This window comes from Dipodomys merriami, unplaced genomic scaffold, assembly GCF_024711535.1.
Source record: "Dipodomys merriami isolate MVZ:Mamm:240054 unplaced genomic scaffold, mDipMer1.0.p SCAF_509, whole genome shotgun sequence".
In the NCBI taxonomy this organism is placed as follows: domain Eukaryota; kingdom Metazoa; phylum Chordata; class Mammalia; order Rodentia; family Heteromyidae; genus Dipodomys; species Dipodomys merriami.
In genome coordinates, this window is record NW_027206079.1 from 431324 (window position 1) to 447171 (window position 15848).

At 41.7% G+C, this 15848-nt stretch overlaps 1 protein-coding gene across 6 annotated transcripts in view; it reads right to left on the reverse strand.

Moving 5' to 3' along the window:
- Positions 1-1788: 1788 nt before the first annotated feature.
- LOC138810775 (probable ATP-dependent RNA helicase DDX6) overlaps positions 1789-15848 on the reverse strand; it is a 42245-nt gene continuing 28185 nt past the window's right edge. For all 6 annotated transcript variants that reach the window (XM_069998024.1, XM_069998021.1, XM_069998022.1 and 3 more), the window contains exons 11-14: positions 15646-15709; positions 9942-10043; positions 8997-9179; positions 1789-6027 (exon numbers count right to left, since the gene is read on the reverse strand). In XM_069998024.1, the coding sequence (XP_069854125.1) occupies positions 9004-9179; positions 9942-10043; positions 15646-15709 (342 nt within the window). In that variant the 3' untranslated portion in view covers positions 1789-6027; positions 8997-9003. The remainder of the gene's footprint in view (positions 6028-8996; positions 9180-9941; positions 10044-15645; positions 15710-15848) is intronic.

The window sequence follows — 15848 nt, forward strand, 5'->3', positions numbered from 1 at the left end:
GTTCAAGGGATCCTGCCACGTCAGCCTCCACCGACTCTGGGACTACAAGCACGTCATCACCCCTGGCTTTCCATGATCTATGTTGTTTTTCCGTAAGAGGCAAAGTACAGAAGTCAACAACAAGAATGGTGACGCTGGGGATGGAATCTAGAACGTGTAGCACATAGCCACCGTCACCCCCCCAGCCCAATGATTGATTGGACAATGTGGATGTCTATATTGCCGAGCCCAGTTTGTTGGTGTTGGACTATTTCTCTAGTTACCTTTTGCACCGTGACAAATGAGTTGTGAGCTGGGTACTGGTGGCTCAGGCCTGTATTCCTAGTTACTACAGAGGCTGAGCTGAGGCTCACAGCTCAAAGCCATCCCAGCAGGAAAGCCAGTCAATCTCCAGTTGGCCACTAAAGGGTCAGGAACATACCTGGGGCTCAAGTGGTAACGCACCAGCCTTGAGCATAATAAAAGACAAGATAGCACCTTGGCCCCGAGTTCAAGCCCCAGAAGCAGCATAAAAACCAAATGAGTTATGGCTGGGCTTGCTGGCACATATGTGTGCAATCCGAGCACTTACTGCAAGTTGAGCCCGGTGTGAGCTCCATAGCAAGGTCCTACCCGCCTCATCCCGTCAACTGTGAACAGCTACTTGGAAGTTGTTCTGTTCATCACCTAGTCATCAATATCATTGTACTTTTTTTTTGTCAGTCATAGGGCCTGAACTCTGGGCCTGGGCGCTGTCCCTCAGCTCTTCAGCTCAAGGCTAGTGCTCTACCCCTTGAGCTACAGTGTCACTTTTCTAGCGGTTTATTGGTGATCTCACAGACTTTCCTGCCAGGGCTGGCTTTGGATGGCAATCCTCAGATCTCAGCCTCCTGAGTAGCTAGCATTCCAGGCATGAGGCACCAGCACCCGGCTCTTCATTGTACCTTATAGTGTCTTCAAATCAGGTAACAGGGCCTCATAGCTTAATTTCCTGTCCCATTCAGGCTCAGAATCAACTTTTGGCTACCTAAATTAAATGTAAATGTATTAATTGTATTAAACCTAAAGATCAAATGCACATCTCTTAACCCATAAACATGGCATCTGATCTCTCATCAGTGTACTTGTTTTCAGCATATTGTATCTATTTTTTTTTGTCTATTTTATCTTAAACCTTTCCTTGGAAAGGGGCATAGGGGGGCAGCTAGAGCTTTTTTTCTTTGGGCCGGTCATGGGGCTTGAACTCTGGGCCTGGGCACTGTCTTTGCGCTCTTCAGCTCAAGGCGAGTGCTCTACTGCTTGAGCCACTTCTGGTTTTCTAGTGGTTTATTGGAGATGAATCTCATAGACTATCTTGCCTGAGCTGGCTTTGAACTGTGATCCCGATTTCAGCCTCCTAAGTAGTTAGGATTACAGGCATGAGCCACCGGTGCTCAGCTACCTAGAGCTTTAAGCATTGTTATTCTTCTAAGTCGAATTGTTTTTGGTGGAGATTGAACTGTGGGGCCCACTGCTTGCTAGGTAAGCACTCTGCTGCTGAACTCCAACCCCACCTCCAGCTTGAGGCCTATTTCTTTCACGTGTGTTTTGTGACGCACTAAACAGTTCGTGTGTTTAGACTTGTACTGGAGAATAATTGTGGGAGGTGGTGACGGAGAATGTCTCCATACGTTCTGGTCCAATAAGTATCTCCCTCCTGAGAGTCTTGCTAGATAAGGAGCCCAGAGCTCAAGTACGGTTGAAAAACGTCTCACTTCACCATCCGAATTCCATACGCAACCTGCTGGAGGGACATACAACACACACACCTTGTGGAGTTCCAGTGGGCTTTTATTGAGATTGAAAAAAAAAAAAATCAAGATTTTACCAGCCATCTTTTTTGAACCTTATAGACTCTGGTCCATATTACGTGTACATAAAACATAACACATCCCAATGAAAACAGAGCCCCACTGGAACAATTGCCAATTAACACAAAGCCAATTTTCCCTTTCCCCGAAATGGTTTCAAAATTTTGGGTTCCCGCGGCTCCCTCCCCGGTAGAACTGGTCCCTTGTGGCTAGGGACATTAGGATTTTCTCCCATTTTTGCTGAACAAAAATTACATTTTTCAAGTTTATTCCAAAAAAGGGAAGCAATTTTGTTTTATCCAAGGACCCCTTCCCAACAACCACTGGTTAAAATACAGCAGGCTGTATCTCAATTGCCCAGCCCTCCCCCCACCCCTGCCCTGCCCTGCCCAGCACTGTCCACGGGAGAATTTAAATACACTTCTGCTGCAGTGTGTCAGCCGCGGAGGGCAGAGGCAGGCGCCAGGCTCTCTCTGACCTCATCGACTGTTACAACCTTTGGACACTGACTCTTTACTCCCAAGATGAGTTTCTACATCAGAGAGAAGTTGATTTTCTTTGGGAGTTTAAAAAATTATCTATGAATATAAAGCAGAACTATTCAACTCACCAGTCTACTTAAGTTCACCAAAAAGCTGATTTACTTCAGTTCCTGTGAGGCCAATAATTTTGCTTAACGAAGTATTTTGGTGAGAAAAATAATTCCACAATTTTAAAGATCCATGAAAGGTGAAAAATGTAGCGAATTAAAATAACATGGCTTAATTCCCAATAACTCATGTAATCTGTTACTCATCTAGAAGGTCAGGAGTGTGGCTAAAGGCCGTTTCTGATGAGGTTCTGAGCTTCCCAAGTGTTTCCAAATCCTTAGTGCACACACCCTCCCTGTGGGTTGCAGTACCCTCCCTCCCACCCCATTAAAAAAAGAAAAAAAAAAAAAAAAGAAATTAAACCAAGTATTCAGAATGAGATGTTTTGGTTTCAATAGCGTGTGCCCAAAGCTTTGTGCCGAGTTGTCCTGCTCTAGCCCAGCACAACGGCATCAAGCACAAAGCCAGCGGCAGAGGAAAGATGCTCCCATCTCATTCTGAAAGCAAGTATGATGCCCGCCCCCCCCCCCCCACCTTTGGATCAACCCTGTATTATGGATGCTGGAGTCCACTGCAAAAAATAAACGCAGGTTTTCCTCCCCGCATTTCCTTCCATGGAAAATCATGTTAAGATGAACTTATCCTATGGGAAAGGAAAGGCAAGAGAAGTTTCACCTTCAGAACTTAGGGGAGTGAAAAACAAAACAGGCCCAGAGGCAGCAGGCGTGTAACAGTCCGTTACCCATCACACAGCTGCATGACCAGGGGTGAAAGCCTGGGTTGGATGTAGTTTTTAGAAACAGAACATAGTTCCCATCCAAATGAACCACTGGAAACATATATAACCATCACGTTCAAGAAAAAAACAAAAACCCAATACTGTAAAGAATCTGAGGACCATTTCCAATAGAAATAATGTTCCTTATTGTAGGGGATAAAAAAAGAAAGAAAGAAAAAAATAAGACCAGGCTTAGTCCTGGTCTTCAGAGCATCTTTCCATTTAGCTGTTCCTATTCGACTCAAGTACCAAAACTGGGCAGCTGCCTCCAACCACGGTGTCCCAGACAAGTGCCTCTCCTCCCAGAGGCTGTACTTCAGTAATACTTTCAATTCAAGTCTGTGCTTTAAGAGGGACCACAGGTATGTGGCACCAGGCAGAGCAGTCTAAGGGTGGCAAAGATGACTGCACTTTTTGTTTAATCACCCCACACTCCCAGGCGAGATACAAAATGGATTTATATTCCTTTGTGTTCTACATAAATGATCCCTCTTACCTCGCCGGGGGGTGGGGGTGGGGTGGGAGGGTGGGGGAAGGGGGGGTGCAGAGAGCTGCATCAGTACAAGGTAAGATTGTTGGTCAAAAGGTGACACTGCAAGTCCCCTCCCCCACCCATCCCTGGAAAAGGTATTTCTTCAATTAGGTTTGCATTTAATAACCAACACTGACCTGATAGAGCATCTATGACTTGGGGGGTTTGTGCTGCGCAGCTCTGGCTACAGTTAAGGAGTTACAGGGCTGTGTGTGATCAGGAGGCATCTGTAGGATTTTAATCCTCAAGGAATTTTGGGCAAGTCACAAAGTTTTGCTTAGAACTAGGCAGTCAAAAAAGCAACTTTGAATAACTGATTTCTTTATCCAGATGAATTAAGCACAAAGCATATGCAGAAATTTTCTTGTAATAAGGTTCTGAATACAATGGGAATATGGAAATCAACTTTTTAAATTTATTTTTTGCTGTTTTTTGTTCTCTAGATGCCTCCTGATTGACCTAGTACACTGGGTTAAAAGGGAATTAAAAACATTTTTTTTTTAAAAAAAAGTTCACTGGTTTTGATTCATCTCACTCCTTTTGCCTGGAGATCAGGCCAAACATCAAGCATGTTGGGAGGGGCACAATTTAAAGCAACACTATTGACTGTAAAGTATCTGCCAGCAATTTACAACGCAAAATGACAGGCAACAGTTCTTGTCAAAACGCAAGAGGATGCAAGCAGCTTTCTGTAGCATGAGTAACAGCTCTCAGGGGTTGCCCGTTCCTGCAAAAGTTTTTCTATCAAGATGGGCAGAGGGCAACACATGTACACACTATAGGAGATGATCCACAGAAAACTAACCTCCAATCTGCTATCCTTACCAAAGTCGACAATGGCTAGTAAGCTCAAACTCCAATCCATGCCTTCTAATACTCTGTTCATAGACACTGCCACTCAACAGAATCCCCGCACGACAAGGAAGGTGAATCCTTTGGCAGAATTTGTAAGGTTCCTCTCTTAGAAAAGGAGAGGTCAAATCAGAGACCTTCATAAAAAAATCATCTTGAATCATAGCTATTAGAAGCTTGCTTGCTTTCTGGTAAGACTTATTTTAAATGTATTGAGACAGTGTGACAGCAAGCAAACAGTGCATCCCAGACACCTGGGCTCCTTTTCTAGCATGGGGACAACAGACACCCACTCTACAGCAACAGGCCAAAGTACTTTTTAGAATTTAGTGTTGCAGAAAACTGAGCCCCTCTCATCTTTAGCTGCTCTCATAATCACTCGAATCCCCTTAATCCCAGCAACCTTCATCCAAAAAAAATAATATATATATATGTATATATATATATATATATATGAACCCAGAAAAAAACTTATTTACAAAGTTTATACAAGTATACACACCCAATTTTCTATGGGACACGCTTTGCCACAGAGGAAAGAGGGTCAAGGCTCTGACATGTCTACACATCAAGTGCCATACTGCTAATGGAGACGTATGTAAACCAGTCTTTAGTGTTCTGTGGTAGAGCACAAAGGCCTGTCATATGGCTCCTGCAATGATAGACTGCTCTTTCCTTTGGGAGCAAGGATGGATCTACTCAGCCCAGAAGAAATCTTTACTTGGGATTGATTTTTTTTTTTTTTAAATACATGTATTTACAGTGCGGATGAACTGCAGTTGCATATCAACTCCTCCAAATAGAGAAAAAGAAAATGGTGTTAACGTTACTAGTAAGATTCATCTTCCAGCCCTGGGCTTGAGTAGAACAGGAAGAGACACACTTTATAACTTGAAACCAAATGAACAGACAAAATTTTAAAAAGAAAAGAAAAAAGAAAAAAAATTACTTTGTTGATTCCTTGGGCTGTGTCTAAAAGATGATATTGTGAATGGTCTCATAGCATAAGGCACTTCGCACAAATAAGTAATAAGCTCTTCAGGCTTAAAAACGGATGACTAATCAGGGAGAAGTTGAAATGCACTCGAGACAGCTGTTGGAGAATTCTGAAGATGTAGACAAGCTTGTGTGTTCATCAACATTCTTCTCTTTTTAGGGTTTCTCCCTTTCTCTTCTTTCCTCCTTTCTTGTCCCCATTCCCCAGGAAACATTTTTAAAAACCAGCAGTTAGTGCAACTAATGTTCAGTCGGCACAGTGCAAACAAGTGGAACAAAAAGGTAGAGTTCTTCTTTTCAGTTTCTTTCTCTTCACCAGTTTAAAAAAAAGAAAAACGTATTTTAAGTCTTCATAGTTCCAAAATAAAAGATGAAAAACCCACAAGAGAAGAGCATCCCACCCAAAAAGCATTAAGTCGCAGATCCAAAGGAGCCTTCTGTTGTCAATGCCTATAGAAAGCAAATAAAAAAAAATCTGCAATCAGCAATACAAAGCCAGTGTGCACAAAGTCTGCATGCAGAGGTATTCAATTCTCCCTAGTAATGTAATATTGGCCCCTGTTCCCCAAGAGAATCCACTGGTAACAATGATGGAATTTCTCCTAAGCATCCCTGAGGCAGATCTTTTGAGTACTGCTGACAGGCCCTCCCTCAAATCTGACTAGTTTTGTTTGTTCAAGAGTTTGTATTTGGGGCTGGGAAGGTGGCTCAGTGGTAGAGCGCTTGCCATGCATGCATGAGGCCCTGGGTTTGATTCCTCAGTACCACTTAAGCAGAAAAGGCTGGAAGTGGTGCTGTGGCTCAAGTGGTAAAGCACTAGCCTTGAGCTGAAGAGCTGAGAAGACAGAGCCCAAGCCCAGAAATCAAGCCCCACGACAAAAAAAAAAAAAAAAGAAAAAAAAAAGAAAACGCTGGGCGCTGGTGGCTCACGCCTGTAATCATAGCTACTCAGGAGGCTGAGATCTGAGGATTTCGGTTCAAAGCCAGCCCGGGCAGGAGAGACTGTGAAACTCCTATTTCCAATAAACCACCAGAAAACCGGAAGTGGCGCTGTAGCTCAAGTGGTAGAGCACTTGCCTTGAGCTGAAGAGCTGAGGGACAACGCCCAGGCCCAGAGTTCAAGCCCTACGGCCGACAAAAAAAAGAAAAGAAAAAGAAAAAAAAACTTGACATTTAACATAGAAAAAACAATTTGAAAATTCTGGCGGTAGTGGTGTTTGAACTTCCTAGAAGGGCACTCTACCATTTAATGCTCTTCTTTGCTTTATTTTTCCTACCTATGCCTCCTAGTCCTCAAAATGTCTGCCTCCTAAGTAGCAGGGATGGGCAGCATGTGCCACCATGAGAGCCTGGTGCCAGTGGCCCATGCCTGTAATCCTAGCTACTCAGGAGGCTGAGATCTGAAGATCAAAGTTCAAAGCAGCCAGAGTAGAAAAGTCTATGGGACTCCTATCTCTAATTAAACTCCAGAAAATGGGCAGTGACACTATGGCTCTAAGTGGTTGTGCACTTACCTACCTGGAGCAAAAGAGCACAGGAGACAGAGCCCAGGCCCTGAGTTCAAACCCCACAACTGACAAAAAGTTAATAAAAAAAAAAAAAAATGTTGATAGGGTCTTGCCATGATCCCAGGATTACTCCTTCCTCAATCTCCAGCATGAAGAGGTTCTATTTTTCAGTGGTACTAGGGTTTGAATTCAGGGCCTTACATTTTGCTAGGTAGGTACTCTACTGCTGAGCACACTCCTAGCTCTTTTATATGGTTATTTTTGAGATAGGGTCTCATTTTCTGCTTGGGCCACAATCTACCTTAATTACTATTATTATTTTTTGGGGTCTGGCCGTGGGGCCTGAACTCTGGGCCTGGGCGCTGTCCCTCAGCTCTTCAGCTCAAGGCTAGCGCTCTACCACTTGACCCACAGCGCCACTTCCGGCTTTTTTCTTTTTGCTTATGTGGTGCTGAGGAATCGAACCAGGGCCTCAGGCATGCAAGGCAAGCGCTCTACCACTGAGCCACCTTCCCAACCTCTCTACCTTAATTATTTAAGGCTTCTCATCATAACTAGCTAGACTGGCTTTAAAATGGAATCCTGCCAACTTCAGCATCCCAAGTAGCTGGGATTATGTATTTCATTATAGAATATATTAATACTAATATACATGTACCTTCTTCCTACTTGATGCAATAGGTGTGCATTAAAGACAAATTTGGTTTCCCAAAATAAGACTATTTGGGGGAGCAATTTTCAGTATGAAAATGTTTTCTGCTTTTTTTCCTTTATACTCAGTTGCCTGCAGGGTTTTTTTTTTTTTTTTGGTTGGTTATGGGGCTTGAACTCTGGGCCTGGGTGCTGTCCCTGAGCTCTTCAGCTCAAGGCTAGCACTTGAGCCACAGCACCACTTCCAGTTTTCTGTTGGTTTTTACTGAGGTAAGAGTCTCCTGGACTTTCCTGTCCAGGCTGGCTTTGACCTGCCATCAGCTCTCAACCTCCTTAGTAGAGGCCTGAGCCACCGGCGCCTGGCTTTGCCTGTGTTTTAAAGTGGAAATTTATAAATACATGATCAGAGTTATGAGGATGTCCACTTTCATATCCCTTACAACCCCAGAATTTTTTTTTTTGGGGGGGGGGGCTGGGAATTGAGCTCATGACCTTGAAAATACTAGACAAGTATTTTACCACTAAGCAACAAACACCCTTAGTCCTTGTTTTTTGAGACAAGATAGTTTTTTGAGGTTGAGGCTGGCTATGAGTTTTTGATTCCATTGTGTCTCCCTTAGGAGTACTGTAATTATAGGTGCTGCACACCTGTAACTCCTTTCTTCTTTGTTGACCCTTTGGCTGTGGTTAGAATGCAATTAACAAATCTCAACTTTAAGCAACATAGGCTGTTTAGGCTTTTAGATGTTTTCCTAAAAAAAGAAAAAAACTGGGGGAAGGGGGAGGTTTTATTGTGGGCTTGAACCTGGGGCCTGGGCACTCTCCCGGAGGTCTTTTTGCTCAGGGTTTGCACACTACCACTTTTGAGCCACAGTACCACACTTGTGGTTTTCTGGTGGTTAATTGGAGAAAAGTCGGGTGGAATTTCCTGTCTGGGCTGGCTTTGAACCGTAATACTGAGATCTTGGCATCCTGAGTAGTTAAGATTATAGGTGTGAGCCACTGGTGTCATCCAGCTGCATTGGATGGATGGTAATTTCCAAATTATACTGACCACCTGACCTATTATTGTAACTTAAGAGTTTTCAAATTTGGTAGAGTGGCTCTGTATTATTGCCTCATTCAAGAGATGTTTGCTACTTAATCTTATTTATGTCAATTTGTGTTTTATTTTATATTGCGTGTTGTACATGGTAGGACACCAGAAAAGATCTTAATTTCTTAACTTGGAGATTCAACTCCTTTCAGATATATACATACATGCTTGTTAGGGTTTTTCATCTTCTACAGGCTCGCTGTGGTATTCTGCCACATACAGGCTCTTGTCAATGTTGCTTGGGATGGGTTTGATTTCAGTTCCCAGCTGCTCCTCAATACTTTTCAGGTTGAAGCGATCATCATATGTGATCAAGTTGATGGCTAAGCCAAGATGACCAAAGCGACCTAAAATGTGTTTAAATTAAATATGAAAACCACACATGTGCAAGTCTTTAATTGAAGAAAAACACAGAATTAACACATCCGTTCTGAGTGCCATTCTGAATAGAAGAAAACACTTCTTTTAAGTTTTCCAGTCCACAACAGAATAGGTAGCTGAAGTAAGTTCCTTATGTATGGATTTAATTAATCTCAGAAGGAAGCATTTCAGGGGGAAATAAAGCAACTGCTCTGAACAGTCTTTTTTTAGCAATCAATCTTTAAATAATACAGTTCAACTACTTTCATAACACACTATATTAAGTATTACAAGCAAGCTAGAGATAATTGTTTACAAATATCCAGACTGAGCCCTGGAACAAGCCCACAAAAGGTACTACTACTACCCGAGCATCCCAGGAACAGTTGGACTTTTCTTCTTCAAATGACAAAATGGATGCTAATTTGTGTCAAAAGTTACCACAACACTAACAGTTCCATCTAATGAAAAGTTTTCAGGTAGTAATTTCATCTCAAATTAAGTAGTAGTAATTAACTTTAACTTTTCTCTCCTTTTTTAAAAAAGAGTCTTGTTATGTATTTCAGATTAGCCTTAAACTTCAGAACCCAGTTAGTAATATAGCAGAATATTAGCCCTAAATAACAACCTGAATTAGTGTTAACTCACTTGTTTCTCATATCTACCACATTCTATCTCACAAATAATCAAAATTTGATGACTAGAGTTCTTAGAAATTATTTCCATCAAAATCATCCCATTTTCCTTACCTGATCTTCCAATACGATGAAGATAGGTCTCTGCCAGCTTTGGGAAGTCAAAGTTTATTACCACATTCACAGCTTGTATATCAATACCTCGGGTAAACAGATCTTAAAAAAAAAAAAATTTTATCAATCAACTCAGCCATGCCTCTAAGTCCAGAGATAGACTGTAATGACTCATGAAACTATAAATTCATAAATGGGCTCCAGGAGTAACCAGTAATTTCCTATCACCTATTTTCTAATATTTAACCCAAGTTTGTAAACTCAGAATAAAGTAATTTTACTAACCATTTATGCCTTTAGAATTCATTTATCATATTTGTAAGGGATACGAAGCTAATATGTAAAATTTCCCGTTCCTTTCTACTCCCACAATTAGTATGCAAATTCAAACTCTGAAAAAAAAAAGGGGGTAACTAGGTTTCCTTGCTCCTATTTCTACTCAAAAAAAATCCATGACGGTTAGAATGACTTCCAATTTACTGTTCTAAATATCCAATACTTTAAAGTCCTCTATGCCATTTTGGTCCTAATTTATTTCTCTAATAAATCTCCGGTCTTTATTTCTACCAAATTAACTCCCTTTTTCTTTCTTAAAGCTCTCTTTGTAGACCTATATGGACCATTTAAAAATTTATAATCACCTAATTTAAAATTCTTTTCAGGGTGCTAGTAGCCTGTGACTGTAATCTTAGCTACTCAGGAGGCTGAGATAAGAGGACTGCAGTTCAAAGCCAGCCCAGGCAGCCACTTGAGTGGTAGAGCTAACTATGTCCTCTCTATATCTGTAACTTATATAAATAAATAAACAAACAAATAAGCCTATAAATTAGCCTATTAAAATAGTAGTCATTGGGCTGGGAATGTGGCTTAGTGGAAGAGCGCTTGCCTAGCATGCATGAAGTCCTGGGTTCGATTCCTCAGTACCACATACACAGAAAAAGCCAGAAATGCCACTGTGGCTCAAGTGGTAGAGTGCTAGCCTCGAGCACAGAGAGGCTCAGGGACAGTGCCTAGGGCCTGAGTTCAAGCCCCAGGATCAAAAAAAAGGGAGAGACATATGTGTACAAAGTCTAAAATATTAAAAAGACATTTCTGCAAAAAAAAAAAAAAGTGCAAGTATTGCCATAAATACTATTTCTTTCATCCCTACTCCTTAAAGAGGTGGCATTTTATATATTCTTACACACACACATATATATATATATATATATAGTTATGCAGTGCTTATTAGTTGATTTATTACAGAACTAGAGATCAAAGCTCTTATTAGGAAACACGCTTAGCCCTGCAGTGCTTAACATTTTATAAACTGTTTGAAAAATCAGAAGACAAAACATGGCACATATTCTATATATAACCACATATATGGCATATAGTCTATAATTTCTGCTACTTGGGAGGCTGAGGCAAGATCATAAGTTCCAGGCTACCTTGGGCATCTTGGCGAGAACCATGCCTTAAAAAGAAAAAGAAAAAGAAAAAAAGGATGTGAAGACTAAAGCCCACACTGTGTAATCTTAGCTACTCAGAAGACGTGAGGGGCCAGCAGGACAGGAAAGTACTTAAGACTCTTATCTCTAAGCATCACAAAAGTTGGAAGTGGGGTTGTGTCCAGTGTTAGAGTACTAGGCTTTGAGCAGAAAAGCTCAAACAGAGTTTATGCCCCAAGACTGAGATGCAAAGATAGGGATATATCTCAGTGATAAGAAGAGTTCTTCTCTGGTGGAGGGGAGGAAGGGGAGAGGAGTGTATTTGTGGAGGTGGGAGGGAAGGGATGGTAGGGGAAAAACAAAGGAGGAGACAACGATATTTGATAAGAAATGTACTCATTACCTTGCTCATGTAACTGTAACCTCTCTGTACATTATATTCACAATAAAAAGAAACTTATTTTAAAAAAAAGGAGTCGGGTGCTGGTGGCTCACACCTATAATCCTAGCTACTTAGGAGGCTGAGATCTGAGGATCACAGTTCAAAACCAGCCCGGACAGTAAAGTAGTAAAGTCTGTCAGACTCTTATCTTCAATAAGCCACCAGAAAACCAGAAGTGGTGCTGTGGCTCAAGTGGTAGAGCCCTAGCCTTGAGCTGAAGATCTGAGGGACAGCGCCCAGGCCCAAAGTTCAAGCCCCACAACCGACCAAAAAAAAAAAAAAAGGAGAGTGCTTGTCAGATATGAGTGGTGTCCCAGGTTCAATCCCCAGTATGGAGACAGGAGCAAGGAAAAAAACATCAGCACTCAAATACATATGATATGAGGGACTTGCAAATAATTAAAATTAAAACCAATTAGCTAGTACAACAATTCATATCAATGTCCAAATGTTATAATTACTAAAAGCATTTTCCTTTTTCTTCTTTTTTGGGGGTATTAGGGATTGAACCCACAGTCTAACCTCAATGTATTTCTTTTTCAAAAAATAAAGCTGGGCACTGGTGGCTCACGCCTGTAATCCTAGCTACTCTGAGATCTGAGGATTGCTGTTCAAAGCCAGGCCAGGCAGGAAAGTCCATGAGATTCTTACCTACAAAACCACTAGAAAAACTGAAGTGGCACTGTGGCTCAAGTGGTAGAGCGCTAGCCTTGAGCTGAAGAGCTCAGGGACAACCAGCGCCCAGGCCCAGAGTTCAAGTCCCATGACAATAAATAAATAAATAAATAAAAATTCATTTGCCTGGTGGCAAATGGTACTTTCTAAATGCCTACAAATCCTGAATTACTTTAAGGTAACTATATAAACAACTCACCATTAACCACTGAACCAGGTCAGAAATTATCCTAGAATATAGCTTCCTCAAATGCAGGAAAAAATTTAATAAATATGAAACATATACACAAATATTTTGTCATAATTTCCCAAAGTATACAAAGGGTTGGGGATGTAGCTTAGTGGTAGAGCACTTGTCTAGAATTACTAGGCCATGAGATTGGTCCCCAGCACTACAAAAAGGAGGAGAAGCAAGTATCTAGCAGAGTAAATACTTGAAGACTATCAATAAATAGCTATTTAGAACTTGTAAGTTATACACGCAAAAGAGAATGAGAGAAAAAGTATGATTTGTTTCTTAATCAAAGGGGGGAAAAATGAAGACTTAAAGTCTAACCTTAAACCTCGTGAGACCACTAAAATAAGTATTTCATAATAATTCTCTGTATTTCTGATAAAATAAGCACAAATATATTCATAGTTTAATTATCCTTTCAGATGTAGGGCTAAGAAGCAAGACAAATTAGAAGAATGGAAGATATTATATATATATATATTTTTTTTTTTTCTTGTCTATTAGAGTTTGAACTCAAGACCTGTTTGCTGCCCTGAGATTTTTTCTACTCAAGGCTAGCACACTACCACTTGAACCACAGCACTAATTCCACCTTTGAGCAGTTTACTGGAGATAGAATCTCATGGCAGGAGCTGGGAATGTAGCTTAGTGGTAGAGTGCTTGCTTAGAATGCATGATGCTCTGGGTTTGATTCCTCAGTACTACATAGAAAAAGGTGGAAGTGGCACTGTGGCTCAGGTGGTAGAATGCTAATCTTTTTTTTTGGTCCGGTCATGGGGCCTGAACTTTGGGCCTGGGCGCTGCCCCTCAGCTCTTCAGCTCAAGGCTAGCGCTCTATCTCTTGAGCCACAGCGCCACTTCCGGGTTTTTTCTTTTTGCTTATGTGGTGCTGAGGAATTGAACACAGGGCCTCATGCATGCAAGGCAATGCTCTACCACTGAGCCATCTTCCCAGCCCCTAGAATGCTAATCTTGAGTAAGAGAAGCTCAGGGACAGTGCCCAGGCCCTGAGTTCAAGCCCCAGGACTGGCAAAAAAAAAAGTCTCTTGGCCGGGCGCCAGTGATTCACACCTGTAATACTAGCTACTCAGGAGGCTGAGATATGAGGATCACAGTTTGAAACCAGCCAAGGGCAGAAAAATCTGAGAGACTTATCTCCAATAAACTGCTCAGAAAAACCCAGAAGTGGCACTGTGGCTCAAGTGATAATGTTAGCTTTGAGCACAAAGAGGCTCAGGCCCTGGAGTCAAGAGACAGGAATGCCACCTGCTCCCCCTGCCCCCCCCCCCCCCGGCCAAAAAAAGTACCATGGACTACTCTGCCCAGGCTAGCTTTGAACCACAACCTTCAGACCTCAGTGTCCTTAGTAGCTAGGATTACAGGTATGAGCCACAGGCACCAAGCCTATATATATCCCCCCCCCCTGGCAGAAAAGTGCTTATGTGGGGACAACACACTGCCTGCCCTGCACGAGTTGGAGGCTTGTGGAGAGAGAAGAGGTACATACATTTTCTTAATGCTTATAAATTATCAAATTAATAATCACTGGACTCATTTCTACAACAGCATTTTTATAAAATTTCTGATCTTGGAATATTCCACATGTGGATCTAGGTGGTGGTTATGAGTCTATACATGTATGAGAATGTATCAAGTAACATACCTGAAATTAGTATTCTTACTTATATGCATATGCTTCAGTTCAATTCTAGTTGTTACTCATAAACTTAGATTATATATTGTCATACCAATAGTAAGACTAGATACCAACTGCAGAAAAGGGAGTGCAATGAATCTATTTACTTTATCTGATTTGATGACCTATCTGCCTCCCAGTGTTTTGGTGGGTCACAGGGCTTGAACTCAGGGCCTGGGCTCTTCTCTGAGCTTTTTTTGGTTGGTTGTGGGGCTTGAACCCTGGGCCCAGGAGTTGTCCCTCAGTTCTTCAGCTCAAGGTGAGTGCTCTAGCACTTGAGCCACAGCGCTACTTCTGTTTTTCTGGTGGCTTATTGGCGATAAGAGTCTCATGGACTTTCCTGCCTGGGCTGGCTTTGAACGGTGATCCTCAGATCTTAGCCTCCTGAGTAGCTAGGATTATAGGCGTGAGCCATTGGCACCTGGCTTCTCTGAGCTTTTTTGCTCAAGTCTAGTGGCTCTACCACTTTGAGCCCTAAGAGCCACTTTCAGTTTCTTAGCAGTTAATTGGAAATAAGAGTCTTTTGGACTTTCCTGCCACTGCTGGCTTTGAATCACAATCTTTAGATCTCAACCTTGAGTAGCTAGAATTATAGGTGTAAGCAACCCAGCACCCAGCCCCACTTTTTCTTTTGATAGTAAAGTAACACAAAATATACTCTAGCCTCTAGCACTGCTGCTGGTGGAGGAAAAAAATAAAGACTATTTCTAAAACATATTCTTCTAATCCTTTTCTGTTATCTTATTCCTATATGCTTAAACCATTAAGAAAACACAAAAATTCCAAAACTAGTTTAAAACCCCAAAATGAGTGCCAGAACAAATCTGAAGATTCAGATAAAGGGCCCCATTTTAAAGGCTGGGAAGGTGGCTCAGTGGTAGAGCGCTTGCCTTGCATGGATGAGGCCCTGGGTTTGATTCCTCAGCACCACATAAGCAAAGAGAAAAAAGCCGTAAGTGGCGGTATGGCTCAAGCGGTAGAGCGCTAGCCTTGAGCTGAAGAGCTGATGGATAGCACCCAGGCCCAGAGTTCAGGCCCTATGACCGGATCCCCGCAAAAAAAAAAAAAAAAAAAAAAAAAAAGGGCCCCATTTTAGTAGTAACTAGAGTTCTCTAATTCAGAAACTGTTGAAGTGGCAATAAGGTATGCCACATTAGGCTATATTGTGTAAAATGAAGAAAGCAAATCCAGAATTAGGAAGGAAACAGTATAAATAAAATACTTACCAGTGCAAACAAGATTGCGGCATAAGCCATTTCGGAAATCATGAAATACACGATTTCGATGTTCCTGTGGGGGGCGGGAGAAGCACTCCATTAATTAACATTTTTTCATCTTTTTCTCCTATCCGATCAGTATTTCATAACCCTGACTAAATCTATGACAGTATTTTTTTTAAAAAAAAATATCAGTCGTGGGACTTTAACAA